The following is a 24,168-nucleotide window of genomic DNA, read 5'->3' as shown; positions in this document are numbered from 1 at the left end:
AGGTGACAGCGTGGCAGGTAGAAAGGCAGCAGAGTGGTAATGTGGCAGGGCAACCCAGCTGTGCCGGGCTGGCTCCCCACACAGCTGCTTGTTCATTGAACCTGTTCATTGGGGCAGATTGTATGCTTCGCAACCCAAGTCCTGCAGAGGTGACATCTGTTCTTGCCTTTCATTGATAGTGCCCAAAATCCACATCCCTGTTTCCTCAGACAAACAAGGCTGCTCTCGCCTCCTGCCATTGGAGCAAGTTGCCTGCTTTGTCTTCCATGGCAAAGAAAGCCTTCCCTGCCCCTCACTTTTTCACACTGAACTTTCTTGTGCCTGGAGCTCAGGCACTGCCCACCTGGGGCAGCCACCTCAGTGCAGACACCTGCTCCTGCCCAGGGATGTAGCTGGGTTCCCTGTGAGTGGCTGGGGCTGCCCACACACCACGGGCAGAGGCACTGCCACCCTCGGTGCCCTGCTCTCCAGCCTATGGTGCCTTGACAGGGCTACATGGGAAAGGAAAACTGACATGAGCCCCCCCCACCCCTCCCACCCCCCCTACTGGGGCAGCAGCTGGCAGTGCCTGACCCTGGCTGGGCTGAGCTCAGACAGCCGTGTTGGGGTGCTCCCTGCCTGAACATACTGTCACAGGGTATTCGGGTATTTCTCTGGCTATACATGTGTTTGTCTGGCTGACATTCCCCTGGGAATGGGAGTATTTCCACCCCAGCATGTCCAAGCTTTTGGTGCCTTCCCGTTTGCACTGGAGGTTGAGTATCCTGGGACACCAGTGATTGTCCAGGGCATGGCACAGGCTCCCTCTGACCTCAGCTCCTATCCCCCTGGGGCTGGAAAGAGGGTGGCAAAAGTGACCCCATGAAGAGGAGGAGCAGCCCACCCTGGGGAGGGAAGGGATGCCAGCCCCCTTTCAAAGCCACCTATGGACAGCCCGGGAATAGGATGGCCAAGTCTGCGCAAGACCAAGGTATGGAGGACACACATCTCCCAGGATGGGTCCCACCACAACAAGGACCACCTGACAGATAGGAACTTGCTCCAAAGTCTCCAAAACCAGAAGAAGGATGAGGTGCAAGGGGACCATCCCTACTCCCACAGGGCTCCTCCAACCCCGTTTCTGCTCCCCATCATCCAGAAAAGAGATTTTTTTTGTTCCTTTTTAGTCTTTGAAGACCTCATTGCCTGTCCATCTAAAAGTGAAGCAGGAGGTTTGAGAAAGGGATTAAGTTCAATCCAGAAAAATCTCTCTGCGATAATCCCTGGTGCAATTGCACTGTACAGGATGGCAGACAACTGCCTCAGAAAGTGAGATGGGCAGCATAAAGAGTCAATAATAGGCAGGTATTTTTCCTATAGGAACTTGAGAAGAGTCAGCCTGGGGAGGCAGAAAGGCAGCAGAAATGATGCTGTGCTGAGCCTCAGGGACAGGACTGTGGTTTCCTGTGCCATAATCAGCAGCAAAAGCAAATATTTTTTTCACATCAATTAATATATTAATGTATGGAATAGATTAACACGGATTTTCCAGAGTTAAGTGCTTAATGAATTGAAGTGAGGAGGTAAACCTCTGCAAAGACTCACAGCAGTCCTGCAGAGAAGCCCTGCTCCACAGTGATGGGCACTGCCAGGGTGAAAGTAGAGACAGCACTGGAGCTCATCCTTTGTGGGACCTACAGCTGCAGAACCTGTGCAATGGAGTGGTGCATCAGGGCTGGAGGCTCCTGCACCACAAGCGCTGGGCAAAGGCTTAGCCCCATGAGCACCCCTGCGCCCCAATACCACAGTGATGGTCAGGGAGCTCTGCAGAAGGTGCAATGGTGCAATGTGTGCTGTGCATGGGTCAGCTGTGAGCAGCAGGAAAGCTCCTTGCTTCAAGAAAGTATTGAGGAGTGAGGCAGGCATGAGGAGCCTCAGCTCACACCCTCAGTGTGAGGTTGTGATCCGCAGCCTGCAACCCAGCTGCTCTAGGAGCTGTGACCTCCAGCCTTCTCTCCTTGTTTATTATTTTGCTCACTGTTGTATCCCACTGTGTAAGCAAGCTGCAAATGTCCTTCTCAGAGGAAGGAACCAAACCTCCTTTGGCTCACTGCTCCCTATGCAAATGCATCACATTATTCACTTGTGACCATATTGAAAACAGACTCAATATACATCTGGGCTCCTCAGGGCTGTCACGAAGTTCTTGTGATGATTAAAAGCAGGAATGCAACCACAGCTGTTAATCATTGTAGATGAGAGGTTCTTGGAACTTTTCTGCATCTCAGGATGTTCCCACATCCCACTGAAACCATCTAAAGGCTAAGCCCTAGGGAGGGGGCAAGATGGGGTTGAGCCTGGGGTCAAGGACCTTGCCCGGAGGGATAGATGGGGCCGATCCCAAGGACACAGGCTGTACCCAGGAAGGAGGGACAAGATTGGGCTGAGCCCTCTTGGTAACGGTGATGCTGGAGGGACAAAGCTGATTCTAGGGCCGGGGCGGTGCCTGAGGGGCCGGGCTGGTGCTGATCCTGGGCAAAAGAACCGTGCCTGGGGGAGGCAGATCGGTCTGGTCCCGGGGCGGAGGGGGCAGGAAAATCTGAGTGCGGGTCCAGGGCAGCCGCAGGACTCGCAGCCCGGGCCGCCCCGCGCAGTGCCACGGAGCCCGGTGTCCCGCCCGGGTGGGCCGGGGCGGCGGTGACTCAGCCGGGAGAGGCAGGCGAGGAGGAGGCGGGGGAGGAGCGGCAGGAGCCGCCGCCGCCGCTGCCGAGCCGCTCACCTGCCTGGCTCCGCCATGGCCCGCCGCCTGGCCGCCCTGCTCCTGCTTCTGGCCCTCGGCTGCCTACTGGGCATCCTCCTCCTCCTCCTCGGCTCTGGGGACACACGGGGCCCGCCGGGCTTCAAGGTGAGCGGGGCGGCGCGGGGAGACTGGGCGCGGGGAGACTGGGCGCGGAGTGGCGGCGGGTACCGGGAGGTCCTGGGCTGCCGGGGGCTGGGGGAGCCGCCGTGGGCATTCTCACGCCGTCGGTGTGCGGCATTCTCGGTGTGCGGGAATACTGGTGGGGGAGAGACGCCGGCGTCTGAGGATCCCCAGCGTCACGGGAGGCGCCAGGGCTGAGGGGTCCCTCATCTGCGGGGAGGGTCGCAGGGAGCAGCCCCCGCCGGGTGCGCAGGGACGGAGCTGCCCCAGTAGCGAGACCCGCTGCGTGGCATCTCCGCTGCGGCACCCGCCGGCTGCGGGACCCTCGGCCGTCCATGCGTTGTGCCTTGGGACGTGCGCTTTGGGAGGGGAATGCGTTGGACACACTGAAAGATAGCGGCCCCCCAGGTCAGAGCAGCCGAGTCAGCATCTGCTGCTGCTCTGCCTGGGCCAGGGCTTCCTTGCGCACCCCAGCATCTCCCCGGGCTCCACTGCATTGCCTGAGCCAGTGCTGCTGGGTGACAAATGCACTTTCCTTTGAATACAAGCTGCTTTTTTCCCCCCCTTTTTTTTGTCGTAAATTCGGATGATGAAAGAGGTTCCTGAACAATTTCTTTTTGGCCAAGCACTCCCTTTGTAGGACAAGTCTTTTGTTTTAAAATAGTCCCAGGCTCTTGTCCTGAAAAGTATTTCATCTAAAACCCCGTTTTTCTCATCCCAAGCAATTTACTTGGAAACTTTCTGAGCCAGCCTGCATGCCAGATGTGCTGCTGCCTTCTCTCTGGGTTTGTCAGATGTAATGAAGACAAGCAGGCTTAGCCAAGATGACCCTTTTTGCTCTTAGTATAACTACCAATTTTTAACTCCCTCTCTGTGACACCTTTTTTGTCCACCTGTTACCACATGCTGGGCCATCTTGGGCAGTACTCTGAGCTGATTTCAGAGTGGATTTTATCTTTTGGAACATGAAGGAATTAGATTGGTACCAAGATCCCCATATGTAGCACTTGGATCAGCCTGGAAAACCTTTCTTCTCCCTGGTTCCAAAATGGACCTTTGGTTTTAAACCAAATTAATTCCCAGAAACTTTTTTTCTTGTGCCTTTTTTGATGCTTTTTCTCCCTCTGAGTGCTAGCACCTTCTAGTCTGCAGGCACTGCTGCAGTTTGGGACCAAGCATTCCTGAACACCCACCTGGGTCCTGACCCTGCTCTGCACAAGGCCTGGCCCAGGGACTCAGTGCTCCTGGATATGCCAAGTGCAATGAGGTCCAGCATGGTGTGTGCTTCAGTGTCCAACAGTGCCTGTTCCCATGAGGCTGGCACCAGGAAGGTGCTGAGGACTTGCTTTCACACAAAGCCCAGTGCTGTTTTGACAATGCAGAACTTTGTGTTATTTTAACTCAGCCCAAAAGATGCCCGTGTGATTTAGAGGTCGGTCCTGCTATGGGAGACCCTGGGCACATCTTCTGATGGCCTGGACAAGATGTGTCCTTGCTGACTCAGTCCATGTTAGCTCCTGGATAGTGCTGTTCACTGCTGAACTACAGCTCCACATTTTCCCTTTCCAGCTCCTTTGCATGGAATATAGCCCTAAAACCACCCAGGATTCGTTATCTTGCTGCTGAGGGACTGATCCTTCCCTCATGGGTCTGCAGTGGAGGTTACGGCCTGACTGCCCTGAGCTGCGTCCTGCTCTTGACAGCCCTTTTCTTTCTTCTTTTGGCAAACGTACCTCTGGCAATTTCTACGTCCTGTGGCTGCTGTGGCTACTGCAGCAGGAAGGAAACCTGTTACATCTCACTGCAAACCTGAGTGGTGCATGACCTCACCACCCTTCACAAAGGCAGAACGGTGGGAGGCCAGGGATGAGCCCCTCATGCGACATGGGACAGCCTGGAGGGCCTGCGGGATGGGGGCTGGAGTCCTGGGCATGGCCATGGAGCACACTGCCAGGCAGCAGCACATGGGGCATTCTCAATGTCCCCATCTGCCTCCTCCCCTGGGCAGAGCCATACACTGATCAGGAGCCCCAAGCACTACTCATGCATGGCCTTTGGGAACATGACTGTCTTCTGTGCCCCCTCTGCAGGGGCTTCAGGACTGAGCAGCCCTGAATGGGGCTGGCCTGAGTGATGTTGCATTGGGGCAGAGCCCTTGGGACCATGGGTGACCTAGGAGGCAGCAGAGATAGGGCTGGCATTGGAAAACTGTCCCAGTGTGGGGCCACAATGGAGACCTCTCTGTGTCCCCCCTGCCTGCAGCATCACCAGGGTCTGGTCAGAGGGTTCTGCTAGAAAAATCCCTGTGTTACCAGGAGATGCTGGTGGTGGGGACTGTCCCACATGCATGAGGCCCTGCCAAAGCCCTGGGTGCCAGTAGGCAAACATGCCAAGGCAGATGAGAGGGGAGGGGTGATGGGAGCCAGGTGCTGGTGTGGGAGTGCGCCAGGGCATCCCTGTGTCTCCCCAGCCCTCATTTGCAGTGTACTTATTAGCAGGCACAGGGCAGCTCAGCTGGCAGAGCTGAGGGCTGCACTCATGCTGCAAATCACTATCGGGGTGGGCTTTTATTCTCCCTCCTGGGGCTTCCCACCTGTAGGGCCCCTGAAGCCTACCCGCCCATGTCCATGGCTCAGCCGTGACTCAGACCCACACAGCAGCACACTCTGCTCTGGGGAATGCAGTGGCTCTGACGCCCAAGCCCAGGCTCTAGGCAGGGACAGAAGCTAAAACAGGGACAGGATCTGGGGCCAGGGACTGGCACCATTGCACACCACTGTAGGTTATCCCATTCATGATTTCTGTGTGAATGCTGGAGGCATGAGGTACCCTTGGGACTGGAGGAGATGACATTTCTTCATCACTGGGAACATACTAGGCTGCCCATGTCTGCCTCAGTGCCTTTGTGCACCATGCACACGATTCTCACCGCTGCTTACCACTCCTAGGCAAGGATGTCTTCTCCACAGGGACAAGCTGGGGTGCAAAATCCTGTGCCCTCAGGAGGGGCTGGCACGAGGCTGTGGTGACTCCTCTCCTGCTGGGGTGGCTGTGGGGTGAGCTGTGGTAGCAGTTCACCAGGCACTCTCTGCAGAGGCAAGCACCATCGTGTTGCAGCACCTTACCTCAGCCAGGCCAAGTGCTGCTGTTGCCACTGCCAAGGCTGGGGGACCCACAGGATGCACCTCACCCACCACTCCACACCTGGTGGTAATGCACTGGGGGTCCAAGAGGAGAAACCCCCACCCCGACCCACAGGTGTTGGCAGCAAAGGGCACTAGGATGTGCCTACATGCGCAGCCAGTTCTGCATCCTGCCCCAGCTGTCACCCCAACATGTCACGTCTGTGTGGGGCTTACTCTGGGTGTAGGCTTCGTGCTGCCTCTCATTGCCTGCACTTCCCTGGGCACGCAATGGTATGTGTGCCCATGCACACCTATGCACATACCCCTCCTAAATGCATGTGTGCACGGACACATGCACCCATGTGCACACACATTGGCGCACCTATGTGCATGCAGACCTCACCCGTGCGGTCTGCATGCACATAGTGTAAGCATCCACACCTAAAGTTGCACACTCCGTTGTATGCCCATGCACCCACACACAAACATGCACACTCCTGCAGCATGTAGACCACATGCACATGTGCACATACATTTGTGCATCTCTTTACATGTGCAACTCCACTCCAGGTATGTACCCCCATGCATACATCCTGGTACCAGCTCTCCATGGGGTGGGAAGTGGGGCACAGCCAAGTCAGCCCTGCTGAATGCAGGAAGAAACCCTGGGAAACAGCCTTCCTCCTGTCACGGGTGGTGGGTCTCCTCCTGCTCACCCTAGAGCCAGCCATGTGGCCACGTCCCTTCCTGCCATGGGGTGAGTCTGGCATCCCCAGCATCGCCCTCCCAGGCTGACCCCACTCCTGGTGGGTGGCACCAGGTATCCCTGGCACTGCAGGTCATCCTTATTGTTTCATACTACAGTATCTCTCAGCCCTTGCCACCCTGTAGATATCCCTGTCTCCAGCCTTGTCCCTCCCTGTAGACTTCAGCCCCTCCATGGCATCTCCGCACTGGAGACTACTCTTAGGGGGTGTTGGCTGTGCTTAGCCCCAAGTTTGGGGATGACCTACCGATGCTTTCCTGATGGGGACAGTCTTGTCACCCTGCTCCTGCTAGTGTCACTCCAGGTGATATCTGGGGTAATGCAGTGCCTTGTGAGCAAATCGGAGACATCTGCATGGTGACTACAGAGGGCATGGGCACATGTGTCACTGAGGTGGACAGAGGGGGTCCCGTAGGGCTGGACCCTCCTCAGACTCTCCTGTGCTTGGTCAGTGACTGCTCATCTGGGGATACAGGGGTGACAGGATCCCAGGGAGGCAAGGCAAGGCAGAGGTTGCTCTGTCAAGAACAGACTGGGATGCCACACGCTGGGCAAAGAGGGTGTTGAGAGCCCTCTAAGCCTGCCTGGAAAACGCACCCCAGCACCCAGCTCAGGAGGCTGGGGAGAGGTGTTGGGGGGAGTTGTCAGCCTCTTTCCTCCTCTCTGCAGTGTTTGTCAGGAGCTGAAGCTACTCCACTGCTCCAGCCTGGCCACAGAGGGGGATTCTCTGCTGGCTTGTAGTTTTTGGCACAGGGCATGAGCAAATCACTGGGTGAGTCTGGGCGGGTCACCTATGTGAGATGGTCCTCTGAGGGAGCAGGAGGTACCACTGGTGCAGGGCTATGGGTTCATGGTGTAATTGAGGCTACCTATAAGTGGGGACCTCGGGTGTCCTTGACACTTCTGTTGCCTGAGCTGGTGAAAACCAGGTGATAGGGACAGGGGTAGCATGGGGCACCCATGGCAGGCAGGGCTGGGGTGGCTTCTGGGCAGGGAGAGGAGCTGCCTACTCCAGCCCTTGGCTGTACTGAATCTGGGTAGGGCAGGAGCAGACAGAGACTCATAGGAGGTTTAAGCCTTAGATGGATTCACCCCAGAGATGCTCAGCTGGGGTGGTTCTGGGTCCTGCCTTGCTTTCCCCCATACTCACAGCCCTGAGGTGGCACAGTGGGGGCCAGCATGGGCAACCCTGAGACCATGGGCAGCAGGGGTCAGGCAGAGGGCTACGCCCAGGGGTGCTGCAGGCAGCATGTATGGTGTCCCCTCCCTGGGAGCTGGGTAACCTTGTTTGGCAGGAGGAGCAGGGTTATTTATAGCCAGAGAATAGCCAAGCCATACAAGGGCAGGAGGGACGAAGGGCCTGGCTGCCCTTCTTTGGCCAAGAGCATCCCAAGGAGCCATTTCAGGTGTCTCTCTCCACCACCAGTCCCAGGGACTGGCTAGCATGGCTCAGCAGGCAGCCAGGAGTGATGATAACCTGCAGTGGGGGAAGAGCCCCTGAGCTGCACTCAACGGGGTCCCCTTACCCAAAAAGCTAGAGTCCCTGTGCTGCTCCAAATAGCATTCCAGAATGGCCAGTATCCCACTCCCAGTCACATGCCAGGCAGTGCCCTCTTTGGGCAGGTGTGGGCCCGGCAGTGCCAGGCTGGGCTGGGCAAAGCCTGCCTCTGCCAGATGGTACTGCAGAGCTGCTGGGCACTGACAGGGTGGGAGTGTGGACTGAGGGTCGGAGTGTGGACGGGTTGTGCACTGAGCCCCAGTGCCTTCCCTTGGTAAGGGCTGGAGAACCCAGGGGACCTTCAGCCTCCAGGCCTGACCCACTGCCTTCCCCCTGCAGTATGGCATCGTGCTGGACGCTGGGTCCTCCCACACCGCCATGTTCATCTACAAGTGGCCTGCAGACAAGGAGAATGACACCGGGGTGGTCAGCGAGCACAGCATGTGTGATGTGGAGGGTAAGGGCTTGCCCAGGTCCGGGGCTGGTGGCCGTGTCTGTTTCATCCCTGTGGCAGGGCAGCATGGTGTGAGTGCCCCTGCCATGCCCAGCTGCCTCCCTCTGTATTCACCAGTGTAGTGACGTGTTCTAAAGGGTTCAGCTCTATTCCTAAAATGTCCCCCAACTCCCCCCAAGGCCTGCAGCTGTGCATGCTTTGGTTTGTCCTTTCCTGGCAGGTACTGAACCACCAGAGAACAATCCAGCTCCCTGCCTAGCCCAGTGAGGAGCCAGGGTCAGTCTTTCACTCTCCATTTATCAACCTTTCCCAGACTGTCAGCCAGCAGAGGATGCAGCGTGGGCAGAGAGATGTGGCTGGACCCTGGATGGCTCCACGCCTACAGAAAACTGCCTTTTGGACAGCCTGAAAGGGGCAAAGCTGCTCACCAGGCATTTTCCCACTGAGCATCATCCCCTCACCAGCAGGGAGCAATGCTTTTTCCTCTTCACAGGTCCTGGCATCTCCAGCTACAGCTCAAACCCGCTGGCGGCTGGGACAAGCCTGGAGCACTGCCTGAACCAGGCCCTGAGAGATGTGCCCAAGGAGAAGCATGCAGGCACGCCGCTTTACCTGGGTGCCACGGCTGGCATGCGTCTGCTCAAGTGAGTGCTCAGGGGGGCCCTGTTGTGCCAGTCTAACATGCCAGCTTGCTACACACAGCAGGGGTGGAGGTGGGGAAGGATGGCTGAAGTGTTGCCCTTTTGCTGGGCAAAGCTCTTGACCACCGACCTGCCCAGTGCTGTGTCCCCTGCAGAAGTGGTCCTGCCTTTCAGAGCAGGATATACTCTACAGGGCACAGCCAGCACAGTGCTAGTGGGGGCTGGTGGAGGGGCCAGCACCAGGATAACCCACCCAGACTTTTTGGATGCTAGGAGGAAAATCCCTTGCACCCACTGCCAGCCTGATGGGACACAGTGAGAATAAACACCCCTCAAAAAGCACATGGGGGAGGAGTTGTGCTCCCCTCACTCAGCCCAGGCAGGATGGATTCCATTGTCCCAGCAGTGAGGAGCACACTTCATTCCTGCTACCTGCCTCCTCCAGCAGAGACAAGGGGAATTAGCTAGTGGTTTTTTGGGACATGCCTATGAGTACCCAGGCAAGGGCTCACCTCTCCTCCTGGGCCCTGCTATGGCAGTGCTGGCCTTCAAGGGCCGTTGGGACAGGGAGGGCTCTGCAGCACTGTGGCACAGGTCTGTCACTCCTCCCTCTCACTCGGCCCACAGCATTGCGGACCCACAGGCATCGGACGCTGTCCTCAGAGCTGTAGCAGCCACACTGAAGACGTACCCCTTTGATTTCCGGGGAGCAAAGATCCTGTCAGGGGAAGAGGAAGGGGTCTTTGGCTGGGTCACTGCAAACTATCTCCTGGAGAACTTCATCAAGGTGAGCAGAGGATAGTGACATCCAGTGGGATGGCTGTGGTGGCTGGGCAGCTCCTCATATGCTTATGCCTGCTCTTGTCCTCCTTGGCTCAGCGTGGATGGCTCGGAGAATGGATCCACCCTCAGAAGAAGACCCTGGGGGCCATGGACTTTGGAGGTGCTTCCACACAGATCACCTTTGAAACCAGGGACACGATTGAAAACCCCAGAAATGAGGTGATGCTGAAACTGTATGGCCAGGCATACAAAGTGTACACACACAGCTTCCTCTGCTATGGGAGGGACCAGGTCCTCAAGAGGCTGCTCTCCAAGTTCCTCCAGGTACAGTGTGTGCTTGATGTGGATGCTGGCTGTCATGACCCCACAGCTGCCCCCTCACCTCCGTGTTTACACTGTCCCTCAGCCCTGGACCAGCTGCACACCTTTACCAGCCAACTTCGGTTTTGCCCCCAACACTTTCCTGTGTTCCCAGGGCTTTCTCCCACTATCTCCATTAGATGATGCAGCTCTTGGCTAGAGCCAAGACACTCCAAGCCATTTTGAGACACTTTTGTCAACTGCTCTGTGTCTGGCTGCTCAAGCTCTGGGGAAGCTGTGCTATGCACAGCTCATGCACCCCCTGTGTCCCTCCTCTGGCAGGCCGAGCGCTACCAAGAAACTGTCTCCCATCCCTGCTGGCCTATGGGCTACAACAAGAGCCTGTTGTTGAGCACCATCTATGACAGCCCCTGCACGGAGAAGGAGAGACCAAGCCTTGCCCTCAACACCACTGTTACCTTGGTCGGCACTGGGAATGGGAACCTCTGCACTCTGCATGTCAGCAAGCTCTTTGACTTCACCAACTGCTCCTTCTCCCACTGCTCCTTTGATGGTGTTTTCCAGCCGAAGATTTCAGGAAACTTCATTGTAAGTCCCCTAAGAGGAGGGTGGTGACTCGGCTGCTGGCCGGGCAGCTCCCCAGCATCATGTGGCAGCAAAATCAGACCTCCAGCTCTGCAACAGCAGTTTCTGGTGCCCACCACATTGGCCAGAGTGTCTGCTCATGATCAGAGTTTACTCCGGGCCTGTCTCACAGCTGCTCCTTTCCCTCCATCAGGCCTTCTCTGCCTTCTTCTACACAGTGGATTTCATACAGACTGTGATGGGAAGACCCGTGCACCTGCCCAACAACCTGAAGGATGCTGCAGAGACCATCTGTGCCACCAGCTGGAGTGAGGTGGGCTCCCTGGGCATCATGGGAAGAAGGGGGCTGCTTCATGTGGGGTATCACCCAGGCTTTGAGAGAAGCCCTTGGAGGTCCCGGGGTTTCCTGGCACCAATGGAGTAGGGGGAAGGCAATTGATGGCTCCTACATGGGACTGGGAGAGGGCTCAGGTGGGTAGGGGTAGCCTTGGCCTCACAGATGTAAACACCCTGAGCTTCAGGCCACAGACACAAGCCTGGCCATTGCTGGCTTGACCTCTCTTCTCTTTTCCTCTGTGCATCCCACCCAGCTGCTCCTGAAAGCCCCAAAGCTGGAGAAGAGGCTGCCAGATTACTGTGCTGTCAGCACATTTGTGTATTTGCTCACCACCAAAGGCTACAGCTTCAACAACCACTCCTTCCCCAACATTGCCTTCCAGAAGAAGGTGGGTAGCACCAAAATCCATCCCCATCCCACGGGATCTCTTTGGAGTTAGGCCAAAGAACCCTGCAGGAGAGATGATCCCTCATGGAAAAAGAGCAAAGCAAAATAAAGGAAGATCTCAGTGAACAGGGGCAGGATGGAACTCTCAGGTTTTGGAGGGATCTCCCAGGGGATGGAAACAAATGAGCTGAGCTGGCTATTGGGGTGGTCATGGGATCAGGTCCTTCAGCCCTTCCTTGGCTCTCAAGATGCCAGCCATCCCAAACAATGCTTTGCTGAGGCTTTTTGGGAAGTTACCTCAGGGCAGGAGGTACTTTTGTCTGCACACGCTATGGGATGTGCAAGGAGATCAGGACTGGCCTGAGCATACAAGGTTTTACTCCCAGGGGATGAGCTCAGTTCTGCACAAGATGGTCACTGCTCTGTCCCTGGGCTGGCTGGACCTGTGGGCAAGCAGAGGCTCAAGGGGGCTGCGGCTTCCCCCACACTCTTCTCTTTTGGGCTGACACTGAAGCTGTCCCAGAAGGGTCTGGAGCACAAGTCTTACAAGGAGCAGCTGAAAGAGCTGGGGGAACTCAGCCTGGAGAAAAGGAAGCTCAAGGGGGACCTTCTCACTCTCTATAACACCCTGACAAGAGGTTGTACCCAGGCGGGGGTTGGTCTCTTCTCGCAGGTTAACATGTCACAGGACAAGGAAATGGCCTCAAATTGTGCCAGGGGAAGTTTCGGTTATATTTTAGGAAAAATTACTTCATGGAAAGTGTGGTCAGGCATTGGAACAGGCTGCCCACGGATGGGGTAGTTACCATCCCTGGAGGGATTTAGAACATGTGCAGATGTGACACTTGGGGGACATGGTTTAGTGGTGGCCTTGGCAGTGCTGGTGTTACTGGTTGGACTCCATGATCTTAGTTGTCTTTTCCAACTTCAGTGATTCCATGATTCCATGGTCTCCTGAGGCCCATGCAGCTGGGCTGGCTGGATGGTGACCATGCCATGCTGTTTCCACAGGCAGGAGAAACCTCCATTGGCTGGGCCCTGGGCTACATGCTGAACCTCACCAACATGATCCCGGCAGAGAAGCCCTCCTCCCACAAAAGCATGCTGTACAATTACTGGGTCCTCCTCATCCTGCTCTTCGTGGTCACCACCCTGACATCCCTGGTGACTGCTATCTGCCTGCTCCGGCACAGCAAGTCCAGCATAATCTGATGGCAGGGACAGGGTGGGCCATATCTGCAGGACCAGCACCATCCTACCTGCTGGAGGTTCCATGCTCTGAATGCTTGGGATGTGGCAAGTGCTCAGCAGCATTGCAGTGCTCAGCAGCAATGTCCTCCTCCAAAACCTGACACCATCCCAGAAGATTAGCTGTGTCCTTTTGCCTTCCCTTTGCCCTCTAGCTGTGGGAAAGGAAGAAGCCGATCACTGGCCCTGTGGGAGAAGGGCTTAAATGTTTCCCTGCACTACTCAGGGATGGACCCTGGAGCAGGCTTGGAAATGGGACATTCAGAGCTAGGGCATCTTTCTGCCACCAGAGCTGAGCTGAACTGAGCCAATGAGCCCAAGCAACAACAGGATTAATTTTCATATGTATGTGTATGAATGGGGAATATTACTTACACTAGTCCTTATAGCCAACCACCAACCTTGCTCGCCTGTCCCTGAAGCATCAGCCCTGCCTCCTGGGGAGCTCTGGGCATCACCTGAAGCTCATGTTGTCTTTCTGTCTGATGTACAAACCCCAGTGACCTTCCTGAAGGTAAGGTCTTTTCCTTGGCCATTGACCTCAGCTTTGGGTAAGGACTTAGAAACAACCACATGTGGGAAGATGGCAGCTTCCAGGTCCCACTTCAACAACCAGACATAATGCCTTCACTACCCCCATGGTTCCTATGCTAGACTTGTCTTTGCCACATCCAAAGACTCCTGCACACCCTGGTTCCTGCAGCTCTGTAGTGCATGGCCATGCTGGCACAGAGCCAACAGGCTCCCACACTGTGGGGCTTTGCTCTGCACTGAGATTTGAGCCTGGCATCACCCCACACCAGGCAGCTAGAAGGATGCACCTTCATTTCCAATTGAGTAAGAACAGGGATGTACAAACATAAAGAAGGTTTGGTTTTGCTTGATTTTTTTTTTTAAATAATCTGAAATAAACCTTTGTAACCACTACTATGGCTCAGTGGCTTGTGATCAGCAACAGGCAGTTCAGCCTGTCTGTCCCATGGGGGCAGAACCCCTCAGCCACATCCACAGGTCAGCCTCTCTGCACAAAGGTCTCAGCCCTTGCAGCCTGTCCAGTGCTGAGACACCGTCACAGCTCTGTGCACTCTACCAGCCTGGAGATGACCTCAAATAGACCAAGGTGGGCTGGAAACCTCACACCAGACCCAGACCCATTGGAGGTGGAGGAGCTGCAGCCAGCCAGTCACCAAGCTCGTGCTTCCCCAATGCTGGAGGTACAGTCACCCCAAAGCCAGAAGCAGGCAGCTCAAGCTGTCCCTCACTGCCACAGCCCCCAGAAAAACAACCTGCCAGCAGCCTCCACTGCCAGGGCCCAGCTCTGGTGCTCAAGGGCAGCAGCAAAGCAGCTCACATTTGCTGCTGCAGTCACTGGCAGCTCAGACACTGTCCCAGTCTCTCTGCAAGCCTCTCAAGTCCCTGGGCCTTACCCGGGTCGGCAGAGAGTGGGGGGGGTAGCCCCACCACGGCCGACTGCGGGGAGACACTCTCTGTGCCCCGAGGGTGCTGAGGGCACTCAGGCTGGTTGCCTTCGTTGCAGCAGAGACGACCGAGACGTCGGTGGAAGAGGAAAGGGGCCGACTCCCAGCAGGGGGTATTCCAAGGTTTTATTAAGGAGTCCCGAGGGAGCTCCTATACCTCAGGGAGTCCTCCTGCCGAGAGCACTGGGGGAAGTCTGGAGCTCACATTTAAAGGGGGGAGGAAACTAACATAGATAAAATCCTACTGACCAATAGGTATCTCTGGGGGATGGGTGCTGGGGGGACAGACATACAAAACAGCGTATGGGGCAGGACTTGGGGGGTTGACCCTTGGCCCCTGGCTAATCACTCGACAACTTGGACCGAAACTTCTAGGTAGGGGGCTGGGATGTCGAGGTGACTGGCAGAGAGCCAGGGTGGGGGTTTTGGAGATCTTATCCCGGGAAAGGGATAACACAAGTAGAGGGAAAAGGAGGGGGGGGTACAGTCTGGGATAAACCATTTGGGAAAAACATGGGAATACAAAACAAACTACTTTAAAGTATTACAAAATATAAGAACGCACTACAACAAGACACCAGGACACACATTGCAGTGCTCAGCAGCTGCATGGGACTGGTCCAAGCTCTCCAATCCTTTCGGAAGCCTTCCCCTGCCCTGCACGTTCCCTGAACACTAAAGAGGAATGGCTGCAGGGAGCTGCAGTTTCTCACTGCCCTCTTTGCTCCTGTTGGCAGCACCAACTCTGCTCCGTGGGTTTGCTCACTTCCCAACACCCTTCCCTGCTCCAGCTGGAATACCATGCTTGACTTAACACACCTGTTCCCTGCAGCACTTTGCTTTCAGCTCTTCCACTGGCTGCTCCCCATCTCTCTGCACAGAGCAAACCTGATTCCAGTTGAGAGGATGCTGTGAACCTCCGAGCCCAGCTTCCTCCCCAAGCTCATCTCCTCAGCACAGGGACTCCCTCCTGTGGTGATGTTCAGGGCCTGTCTATGTATCTCATATGGAGAAGGCACTACTGGTTCCTGAAGCTGAAACACTGCTCTAAGAACCTGGGCAGCTCCCAGAATTCAGGCTGAGTTTCCTCTTCTAAGAAATTCAGCTGCAGCTGAATCAGAGCTGGACGTCCACCAAAAGCAGACAATTGACCTAGTCAAGACTTGGAGTCTGACATGGAAAAACCCCACATGCCCCACTGTGTGCATGGGATTCGAGACAGTACCATTACCTTGCCGAGCAGTTATGGATCTGGATGGGCAATCTGGGACTAGCCAGTGACAGGTGAGCACTGCAGAGAGGGGCCGTGAGCACATGGTCAGCTCTGTTGCAGGGGAAGGGGACACCCCAGAGGCCACCCAGCTGTGGGACTTAGCTCAGGCCTGTTCAGGTAGGTATGAAAAGCCTTGCTGCTGTGGTGGAAGGGACATGGGGACTGGCTGGGCTCAGGAAAGATGACACAGCAACAGCTCTACCCTCACAACTCAGACCAGACCGGTCTGCGCCTGCAGTCTCAGAGCAATCCAAGTACTGACTGTGACTGCCATCACCACAGAGGGACCAGAGCTTGCCTCAGGCTGACATTCACCACCTGCTCTGCCCTTCACCTCATCCACAACAAGTGCATTCGGCTCTCAACTTTTATTGTACCCCGAGCACAATGTGCAGAGGCCATGGGGCAGGCAGCAATCCCTGAGGTGCCTCCACCATGCTGTCTCTGGCAGGATCAAGTCCTCAGAGCTTTCCAGAAGTGTCACCAAGCCCACCACCCTCACAGGCAGCATGGGCAGTGTCAGGTTGGGCAGACAGGAAGGGGTGAAGTGGGACACGGGCACGGCAGGCTATGCGCTGCTGGCTACTCCACCACGTCACCGTATCTGTTCCTCCTCACCAGTGTTGCAGCGCCGTCCCTGTCTTCTGCACTAGGGAGGTTTTCTGCAACAAGAAAGTACAAGTTCCCTGGACCTCCAACTACCCTGATGGGTTTGCCAAGCGTGGGCAAAGAACCACAGAGCCTTGGTGAAGCACGTAAAGCCTCTTCAAGTTGGCCTAGCTTTGGAAGCTCAAGGTATGTATGGGAGAAAGCAGCGAGCACCAATGAGAATTGTCCAGCAGCTGCTGTCTTGATGCCCCTCCAATTCCGCCCACCCTACTGGGCAGCAAATCCCTCCACACCTCGGTTGCTCTCTCCATCCCTTACCTTCTTCTTCCGCTCCCAGCAAATGAGCCTTTTGTGCTGGCTTTTGTGAATACCCAAAGCAGGCAGGACAGAAGGCAGCAGCAGCGAGTGCACCCAGCCCACATCACCAGCCCTGCTCAGGAACCCACTGTGCCGGGTGCACAGAGGGACAGGGGAGGCATGAAACTAGGTAAGGAGCTCCACCCACCATGGGTGCTCCTGCTCCCACCCCTTGGCTGCAGGGTGCCAGTGTGGGACTTATATAATGAGATTTTGGCAATGACACGGTCACCAGCAGAGTAATTATTGCATCAGGGAAGAACCAGGCACAACAAGCTCAGGCAAAGCAGTAGGAAGATATGACTGTACCTGCGGGTTGAGACACCCCACCAGTCACGGCGAACTCTTGTAGGGACTTGCCTGTCTCCAGGTAAATCCAGAAGTTGGAGCATTTCTGCGTCTCAGCTCTGGTTACCACGTAGCTTCCGAGGGACCCTGCAGCTGGGGAGGCCGAGGTGCTCCTGGGAGTGCCAGCAGCACCCGCTGCCACGAACCCTCCTGAGCCCTGGGGACCGGGGCACTGGGAGGTGGCTGGAGCCAGAGACGAGCCCCCATAACAGTGGCAAACACCACTCTGTACCGCTCGGGCTGGGTACTTACCCGCAGCCAAGAGCAGGCTCCACTGCAGGCTGTATGGCAGCTTCTGCCGCGCCATATTCTGCACCGCGAAGGCGGCCCCGCTGCCTGCCGAGACCGAGGCCGGGGTTACCGGACACGGCCGGGACGTCCCCACTGCCCCCGCGGAGCGGCCAAGGACAGCCCGGGGGATGCCGGGTGGCTGGACCGGCCCGTACCTGCCAAGAAGGTGCCGATGCCCTTCATGAAGGCGTGAGACTGGCAAGCCGCGTACTGCTGCAGCGCCTGCGGGGAGGCATCAGCGCGAGGGCCGAAGGCCCACCCGGACCCCTCAGTCCCGGCAACCCCGCACCCCCAGGCCCCCCAGCCCGTCCCCCGCGGGGCGCACCGGGTGCTTGGCAGCCACATCGTCCTCCACCCGCCGCACGCCCAGGTTCACCATGGCTAGGGTGCCGGGCCCGGCCCGGGGCAGGACCCGCCCCTGCCACCCGCCCCTTCCGCCGCGGCCATGGCGGAACCGGAGGGGCCCTTTCATGTGCTCCGAACCGGGACAGGCCGGTTCCTCTGCTACTGCGGACCCGACGGCGCCGTCTAGTGAGAGCGAGGCGGGAGAAGGAGCAGGTGGGGGGCGGGCGGGGGTCGAGCAGCCCTGGCCTGAGCTGCTTCCTCCCGCAGTGTGACCGACGCGATGGAGGTCTGGGCCGGGGAGCTCGGTGACTGCCCGGCGCTCGGCTTTGTATGTACCGGGGGGAACAGGGGGAGGCGGGAGAGCCCGGGACTGAGACCGGGGTGCCGGAGGGGCAGGGATGGATCTGGACCCAGGCTAAGCCGTGTTGGACGCGCTCTCCTCCTCCTCTCCCTCTGCAGCGGTGCCCGCCGGAGGAGCACGGCGCGATGCTCAGGTGGGTGCTGCCGCCCTGGGACCTCCCTCGCTACGGGCACCCTCTCTCCCCGGGCTCCCCCCCCCCTAGGCCCCACCTCGCCCGGAGCCCCTCTCTCTCCTGCTCTCCTTACCCCCACTCCCCGCAGGGCCGCCCTGGATCACGGAGCCGCCGCGCTGAGCCTGGGCCCGGGTTCGGCCACGCTGCGGCTGCCGGAGGAGCCGCAGTGCCCGGCCCTGGCCCTCGCCCAGCTGCCCGCCGCCGAGGCGCGCAGCCAGCTGCAGGCGCTGGTCTTCGGCATGGCCGGCTGCATCGAGAGCCTGGAGAGGCGCCTGGAAGGTCCGTGGTGGGTTTAGAAGAGGGGAGGGCTAGCAGCTCCTGCCACCTTCATGGGATCGTCACCCCGACCTAAAGTGCCCTAGGTGCCCCAGTTCAGCCGCAGCAGGAGAGGGCTTCACCCCAGGTGGTTTCTTCTCACCGGTCCCAGTAGACCAGCAGAAGAGCTGCTGCCCGTCACTTCCCTGTTGGGGCTGGGCCGGGAGGACACAGTGCTATGTCTCTGTGTGGAAACACAGCCCTTGTTCTCATGGCCGCACCACACTAGCATCCTGAATGTCAGAGTCGCCTTATAGATATCTTTGTCTGAGGGGTGGAAAGATTTTGGAGCAGCATCAGTCTGGCTGGAAGTGCTGAGAGGAGAATGGGGCTCAGTTTGGCTGTGGAGGGAGCTCACTGAGGGAGGCTTGAAGGTGCTGCATGTGGAATTAGGAGGCGTTGTCACAAGCTTCGGCTCTGGCTCCTGTCTCAGTAGCAGTGGAGACGTTAGCATCTTCCTGCAGCCCTGAGAAGAACGCTGCCCGGAGCCAGCAGCTCTTCCTGCCAGGTAGGCACTGCCAGGGGCACCTGCCCTGCTCCTGCAGTCTTTTGTCTTCTCCTTCCTGGAGGCTGCTGCTCCTGTATCCATGTGCTCTCCAGGACACTCTTGAGTGCCCTCAGCTCTGGCTGCTGGCAGCCACCTGTTGTCCTGGTGCTCTTCCAGGCAGAGCAGGGGCAGGGTTTAGTGTGGTGGCTCTCAGGGTGTCTGGAATGCTCAGGTCAAAGGCTGGGCATTGCCAGCCTCAGAAGGAGGGCAGGCTTTCCTGTGCTTCCAGACTGGAGGCTGTGTGGATCCATGCCTCCTTGTGGGAGAGAAGGCCAAGCCTGGCCCTTGCCCTCTGTGGCTGCTGGTCCTGCCAGGGTGGGCTCCTGGAGGCTCCCCCTAGCCGTGGAGGGACTGGCAGGGCAGCCAGAGCTCCTGGGTAACCTGTAATCTGTGTCCTGCCTGTTCCTGACCGAGGCAGACCCCAGCCCCAGGAAGAGTAAGGCTTCTGGCTCAGCTTTGCCAGGCAAAAGGAAGGTACCGGGGGAGTCTCTCATTAACCCTGGTTTCAAAAGGTCAGTGCTGGGTGCTGCTCACTGGGCACCCTGTGGGCTCTGCTCCAAAGTTATGTGGCAGCAGGGCTTGGGGCTTGTGACTGATGTTTCCTCCATCTCCTTCCAGCAAGAAGGTGCCATCTGGAGTGAATTTCGAGGACTCCTGATGGGTGCTGTCCTGTGCCCTGATGACAGCCCTATGGACCACTGTGTCTGAGTGAGGAGGTGTCCCTGTTGTTCCGGACCTACTGAGCTCCTCAACCCAGGGAGACAACAGAGGCAGCAGTACCTGGCAGCCAACCCTCAGCTTTCCCCTTTGGGGGGAACAGATGGAGCAGAGGGGACACCAGCATGGTGGGTTTATCCCCTGCAGCTCTTCCCTGCTGGCAGGGACCAGCTCCTGACCTCACTTACCATGAACTGGTGGAGTTTGGATGGAGCTTTGATACCATGGAATGGAAAGATCACCTGTGCTTTGTTTCTTGCCAGTAAAGGTGTTTTTAGCCAGCTACTCTCTCTGGGTGCGTCTGTCCATTCTGCCTCTCCCTTTCTCAGGAAGCCTTGGGCCTGTTTCAGCTGAACCCAGATGTCTGGGCCTCAGAAAAGTTCCCTTCCCTGACAGCTTTTTGCAAGTGGGCTGACAGGTGTGTGGTTAGAACTTGGTCAACCCCTCTGGAGAGCTGGGAGGGTGGGCTCTGCCTTGCTGGGCACTGGCAGAGGATGAGGATGTTAGTACAAAGCCTTGTGAGGGAGGAGCTGCTGGGGTGGTCACTCTAGACTCACACTGGTCTTACTTGCAAAGCTTTTATTGATTTCCAGGAGCTCTGAAGCTTAGCTTGTGCTTTCCCTGCTTCACAACCCCCAAGTCTGTTGAGAGCTTCCTAGTAGTGAGTTTTGGGGGGAACTGACCTGTGTCCATTGCCTGTGCTATCCCCCCCCGGCAGCTCCCTTCATAGGTCTCTATGGCTGTGCCAGATCCTCTTACCTGGTGCAGGTGTGAGGGCACCCTGTGGTGCCTGCTGCCCAGGTGGGTGACACAGTCTGCCTGCCTGTGCAAGTGGCTGCAGGGCAGCTTGTTGTCCCCAACTCTGCCCCTGCCCTCAGCTGGGCACAGCTATGGCACCGATGGTGCCCGTGGCCGTGCCCCTTTGCCCTCATCCTGATGCTCGAAGGGCCACAGAGCTTGTCCTGGTTGTGAGGAAGGGTGGGTGGCACAAGAGGGGCTGAGTGCACTGCAGATTGCTGCCAGCACCTGTGTGCCAGCGGAGGAAATTTGGGTGCGAGTGGCAGAGCTCTCCTGAGCCCCTGCAGGCAGGGGCAGGGTGGGTGCTGACCTCCTGCCTGACCCCAGCCTTGGCCTAGCACCCACCAGTGCACGTGCCCGGCTCACTGCGGTGCCCGGACCACGGAACGATAGGCCTGTATAATCTCCTGGCTATTGGGGCAGGTGTATTTGAACTCCTTGGTTTCACTGGCACTGTTGAGGTACCGCCACACGCCCTGCAAGTCCTTGGGGATCCCAAAGCGGCGGTAGTGCTGGCACACAACCTGTGGGTACAAACGGGGGAGACTTGCCTGACACTGTGCCAAGGAGACCAGGGCAGGCACCAGCTGGGAAGGGTGGCAGGGAGCCAGGGACATTCATGGCACTGCGCAGTGGAGGGCTGGCAGTTGGGATGCAGAAAGGAGTGGGATCTGTGGGAGGGCATGGTGCTGGGCAGGGCTCCTAGGGAGAGGAATGCTGGGGGGCACAGAACTGAGAGCAACTGGGAAAGGAGCAGGGGCTTGCTGTAGGTACCAAGAGGAAAGTGAGGGCATAGGGATGTCAGGGAAAGGAGAAGAGCATGGTGCTGGGATGCCCGTGGCTTACCTGAACAATGTTGAGCTTTGGCAGCAGGTTGCAGTCAGCCAGTGTGAGGTGGTCTCCATCAAGGAAATGGCGCTGGGAGACCCGGAGGTGGGGGTCCTGGGCCAGCTCGTGCTCCAGAGGGGCACTCAGGTACTCATCCAGCTTCAGCAAGGCCCGCAGCAGGCTCCGCTGCAGTGCTGCAGGGAGGGTGACCAGGTCACAGTACAGCCCTGCTCTGCTGTGGCCTCCTGCCAGCCCAGCCCAGCCCAGGTGTCCAGGCAGCACCTGTCAGCCTCTTCCCACCTGGCTCAGGGTGGCACCTGCCTCTGCCCTCCCACAGAGACCTGGCATAGCCACACTGGCCCATGTAGAGAGGGCAGTGCCTGGACAGACCTGACTGTGGACTCGGTGGGGGGACTGGGAAAGCTCAGTGTGACCAGGCTAAGCTTTGGGGTGTGGCACCCGCGAGGTTGCATGGGGTGCTCCCCCACCCGCTCCTCACCCTCGTCCTGGGCAGGTACCGGGTTCTTGATGAAGGCAGAGAATTTGTGGAAAATGTCGTTCCCAGCCAGGCTTGACTCCGGGTATTGTGGGACCAGACTGGGGCACCTGCGGGGATATGGGCACAGCTGAGGCAGGTACCAGAGGCTGACAGGCTCATGTGCTGTCAGCCCCCTCATCCCTCAGCTTGTCCTGCCCTTCTCTAGGGGAGCCCCTTCCTCCTCTCAAGGCAGCACCAGCCACTGACATGGGGGGGCTCAGCTGGTCCTCCAGGAACTCCTCAATGGTGATGGTGTCGGTCTTGGGCTCGCCGTTGTAGAGGAGGACAGGCAGCTGGGCACCTGGAGCGAAGTCCTTCAGAACGTCCAGTGCCCTGTGGGAGATGGGTAAGCCACTGATGCCTGGCATGTCCAGCGTTCTGCAGGGCACTGTGTGTGTGTGTGTGTTCATACTGTGCACATGTCCCAAGCAAAGGGAGTTCTGGTGGGCTGGTGCACAAGGTGGTGCCCCCAGGCCCCTCCTGCCTCAGTGTGTGGCCAAGGAAATACCTGCCAACCTCCCCCAAGCACCAGTGGTCACCTGGGGAGGTACAAAAAGCTCCATGCATCCCATAGTGCCCCACCCTTCACATCCCTTCCCAAAGTGTTGGGGACCCACCAACCTCCCACCCTGCACATGATCCTGGCCCCAAGGCTGGCACCCCTTAGGAGGGGGCCACCACTCACCTCTTCACGTCCACAGTGGTGAGGGTGAAGGGCACCCCTTTGAGCAGCAGCACCATGAAGAGCCGCTGGCAGAAGGGGCAGTGCCCTACGCTCTCCCCATCCTCACTTGCCTGTGGGCACAGAAGGAGAGCTCAGCTGCGCTTTCACCCTGGCATGGTCTCAGTGGGGTCCGTCCCAGAGGGTACAGGGTGAAGATGATAGGGCACATGCCCCAGCCCAGCCTGGCAAGCTGTGCTGCTGTCCATGGCACCTGCTATGCCTGGCAAGGCGCCAGCTCCTGGCCCCTGCCTGCTCCCAGAGCCTCAGTGCCACACCCCAGAGCAGCCACATGGCACAGCAAGTGCTGGCCCTGGCACCCTCTGGGGACAAGGACCTCCAGGCTGCGGCAGCCTCACAGTGTCAGTGGGACAAGGGTTTGAGAGCAAGTGTGGCAGCAGGGGTGGCAGTAGCAGAGGACAGTCCAGCAGCAAAGATGTGCCAGAGGAAGGTGACAGAGATACTGCTGGTGGCCCTGTCAACCCCAGCCACAATCCCATGTGAGTTCTGTCCTGGCCTGCACAGCCAGACAGACTGCCCTAGCCAGGTGGCTGGGAAGGGCCTGGCAGGTGCAGGCAGATGCTGTGGTGCTGGCCTGCTGGGCCCTGTTTTCACTGTTTTCAGGGGGAAGTTGGTCCAACCTCCCCAGGTTTAGCCCCCACAGCCCCTGTGCCTCCAGGGCAGGAAGCAGCAAGCAGTGTGCCCTGGAGAAGAGCCCGAGCTGCCTTCTGCCTGTTCTGCTGCCTATCCCCCCACATGTCTGCTGTCCCCTTCCGGCCCCACTGTCTGTTGTCAGCCCCATTGCCTATCCAGTGCCTGACCCACTGCCCGCTATCTGCCCCCCTGCCTGCCCAGTGCCCCACATCTGGGCACTGCAGTGGACAGGGGCAACCCAGCCACCCCACCACAGCGCTGCCAGAGTTGGTTGCCAGAGCTACCAGTGACCTGGGGCACTGACCTGAGGACCCCCCTCACCTTGATGAAGAGCTGGATTTGGGGTTTTTCGGCCATGCTGAGCGGCGGCTGCTGCTGCACTGCTGTACTCAGTGCCACAGCTGAAACCACGGCCCCTCCCAGCCCACATTCCTCCTCAGGGTGCACCCGCTCCCACCCACGCCTGGCTCTGTGGCACAGACAGGACGCCCTGCTGTGGGGCCCTGCCACCGTGGCTGCTGCCAACCCCAGACCGATAATGCAGCTGGTGGCATTGCCAGCTGCTGCCACTCCTGCCTGTACCCCCAACCACCCCACTGCTTGGATGACAACAAGCACTGGGCACAGACCTGTGTTGTGCCCCAGCACACGCTGTCCCTAGCAGGATCCTGAACCCCCACCCTGGGCACTGCCACTCTCCTCCTCAGCCCAGGCCCTCTCAGGTACCCAGCCCTGCCATTCCCCCCATGCCCAACTACACAGCCTCAATGGA

At 58.0% G+C, this 24,168-nt stretch overlaps 4 protein-coding genes across 18 annotated transcripts in view; 2 read left to right on the top strand and 2 right to left on the bottom strand.

The window, feature by feature from the left end:
• TMEM141 (transmembrane protein 141) overlaps nucleotides 1-17,872 on the bottom strand; it is a 29,016-nt gene extending 11,144 nt beyond the window's left edge. For 7 of the 12 annotated variants that reach the window (XR_011683601.1, XR_011683602.1, XR_011683603.1 and 4 more), the window contains exons 1-5: nucleotides 17,726-17,872; nucleotides 17,556-17,622; nucleotides 17,362-17,445; nucleotides 17,071-17,202; nucleotides 5,839-5,987 (exon numbers count right to left, since the gene is read on the bottom strand). Coding sequence is in view for 3 of the 12 variants with exons in the window: in XM_071453744.1 (XP_071309845.1) it covers nucleotides 16,378-16,457; nucleotides 17,071-17,202; nucleotides 17,362-17,445; nucleotides 17,556-17,622; nucleotides 17,726-17,872 (510 nt within the window). In the remaining 9 variants the exon portion in view is untranslated. Of the gene's footprint in view, nucleotides 1-2,221; nucleotides 3,286-5,838; nucleotides 5,988-16,148; nucleotides 16,458-17,070; nucleotides 17,203-17,361; nucleotides 17,623-17,725 lie in introns of those variants that run through there. The other 5 variants (XR_011683606.1, XR_011683608.1, XM_071453744.1 and 2 more) reach the window with 5 other exon arrangements.
• On the top strand, nucleotides 2,754-13,971 carry ENTPD2 (ectonucleoside triphosphate diphosphohydrolase 2). The gene is made up of 9 exons (XM_071453736.1): nucleotides 2,754-2,884; nucleotides 8,628-8,745; nucleotides 9,236-9,386; nucleotides 10,011-10,170; nucleotides 10,263-10,490; nucleotides 10,809-11,075; nucleotides 11,266-11,385; nucleotides 11,663-11,797; nucleotides 12,808-13,971. Exons 1-9 carry the CDS (start codon nucleotides 2,774-2,776, stop codon nucleotides 13,006-13,008), a joined length of 1,491 nt encoding a protein of 496 aa, XP_071309837.1. The 5' UTR covers nucleotides 2,754-2,773; the 3' UTR covers nucleotides 13,009-13,971.
• On the top strand, nucleotides 17,814-20,142 carry PAXX (PAXX non-homologous end joining factor). Of its 4 annotated transcripts, XM_071453738.1 has the most exons (7): nucleotides 17,814-17,931; nucleotides 18,013-18,073; nucleotides 18,205-18,239; nucleotides 18,367-18,557; nucleotides 19,030-19,101; nucleotides 19,559-19,652; nucleotides 19,759-20,142. In XM_071453738.1, exons 1-7 carry the CDS (start codon nucleotides 17,846-17,848, stop codon nucleotides 19,796-19,798), a joined length of 579 nt encoding a protein of 192 aa, XP_071309839.1. In that variant the 5' UTR covers nucleotides 17,814-17,845; the 3' UTR covers nucleotides 19,799-20,142. The 4 variants fall into 4 exon arrangements, 3 of the variants coding, with proteins under 3 accessions (XP_071309839.1, XP_071309840.1, XP_071309841.1); XR_011683600.1 differs by having other exon boundaries at nucleotides 19,030-19,652; XM_071453739.1 differs by lacking the exon at nucleotides 19,030-19,101.
• Nucleotides 20,143-20,540: 398 nt separating this feature from the next.
• Nucleotides 20,541-22,951, bottom strand: CLIC3 (chloride intracellular channel 3). Its single transcript, XM_071453621.1, is given in 5 exon segments — nucleotides 20,541-21,179; nucleotides 21,502-21,677; nucleotides 21,983-22,089; nucleotides 22,229-22,354; nucleotides 22,707-22,951. Coding segments are annotated over 5 exon segments (816 nt in total). The 3' UTR covers nucleotides 20,541-21,017.
• Between the last annotated feature and the right edge of the window lie 1,217 nt (nucleotides 22,952-24,168).

Source organism: Agelaius tricolor, unplaced genomic scaffold (assembly GCF_023055355.1).
Source record: "Agelaius tricolor isolate 1412-34295 unplaced genomic scaffold, bAgeTri1.0.p SCAF_37, whole genome shotgun sequence".
In the NCBI taxonomy this organism is placed as follows: domain Eukaryota; kingdom Metazoa; phylum Chordata; class Aves; order Passeriformes; family Icteridae; genus Agelaius; species Agelaius tricolor.
This window is presented reverse-complemented; position numbering and strand designations above follow the sequence as displayed.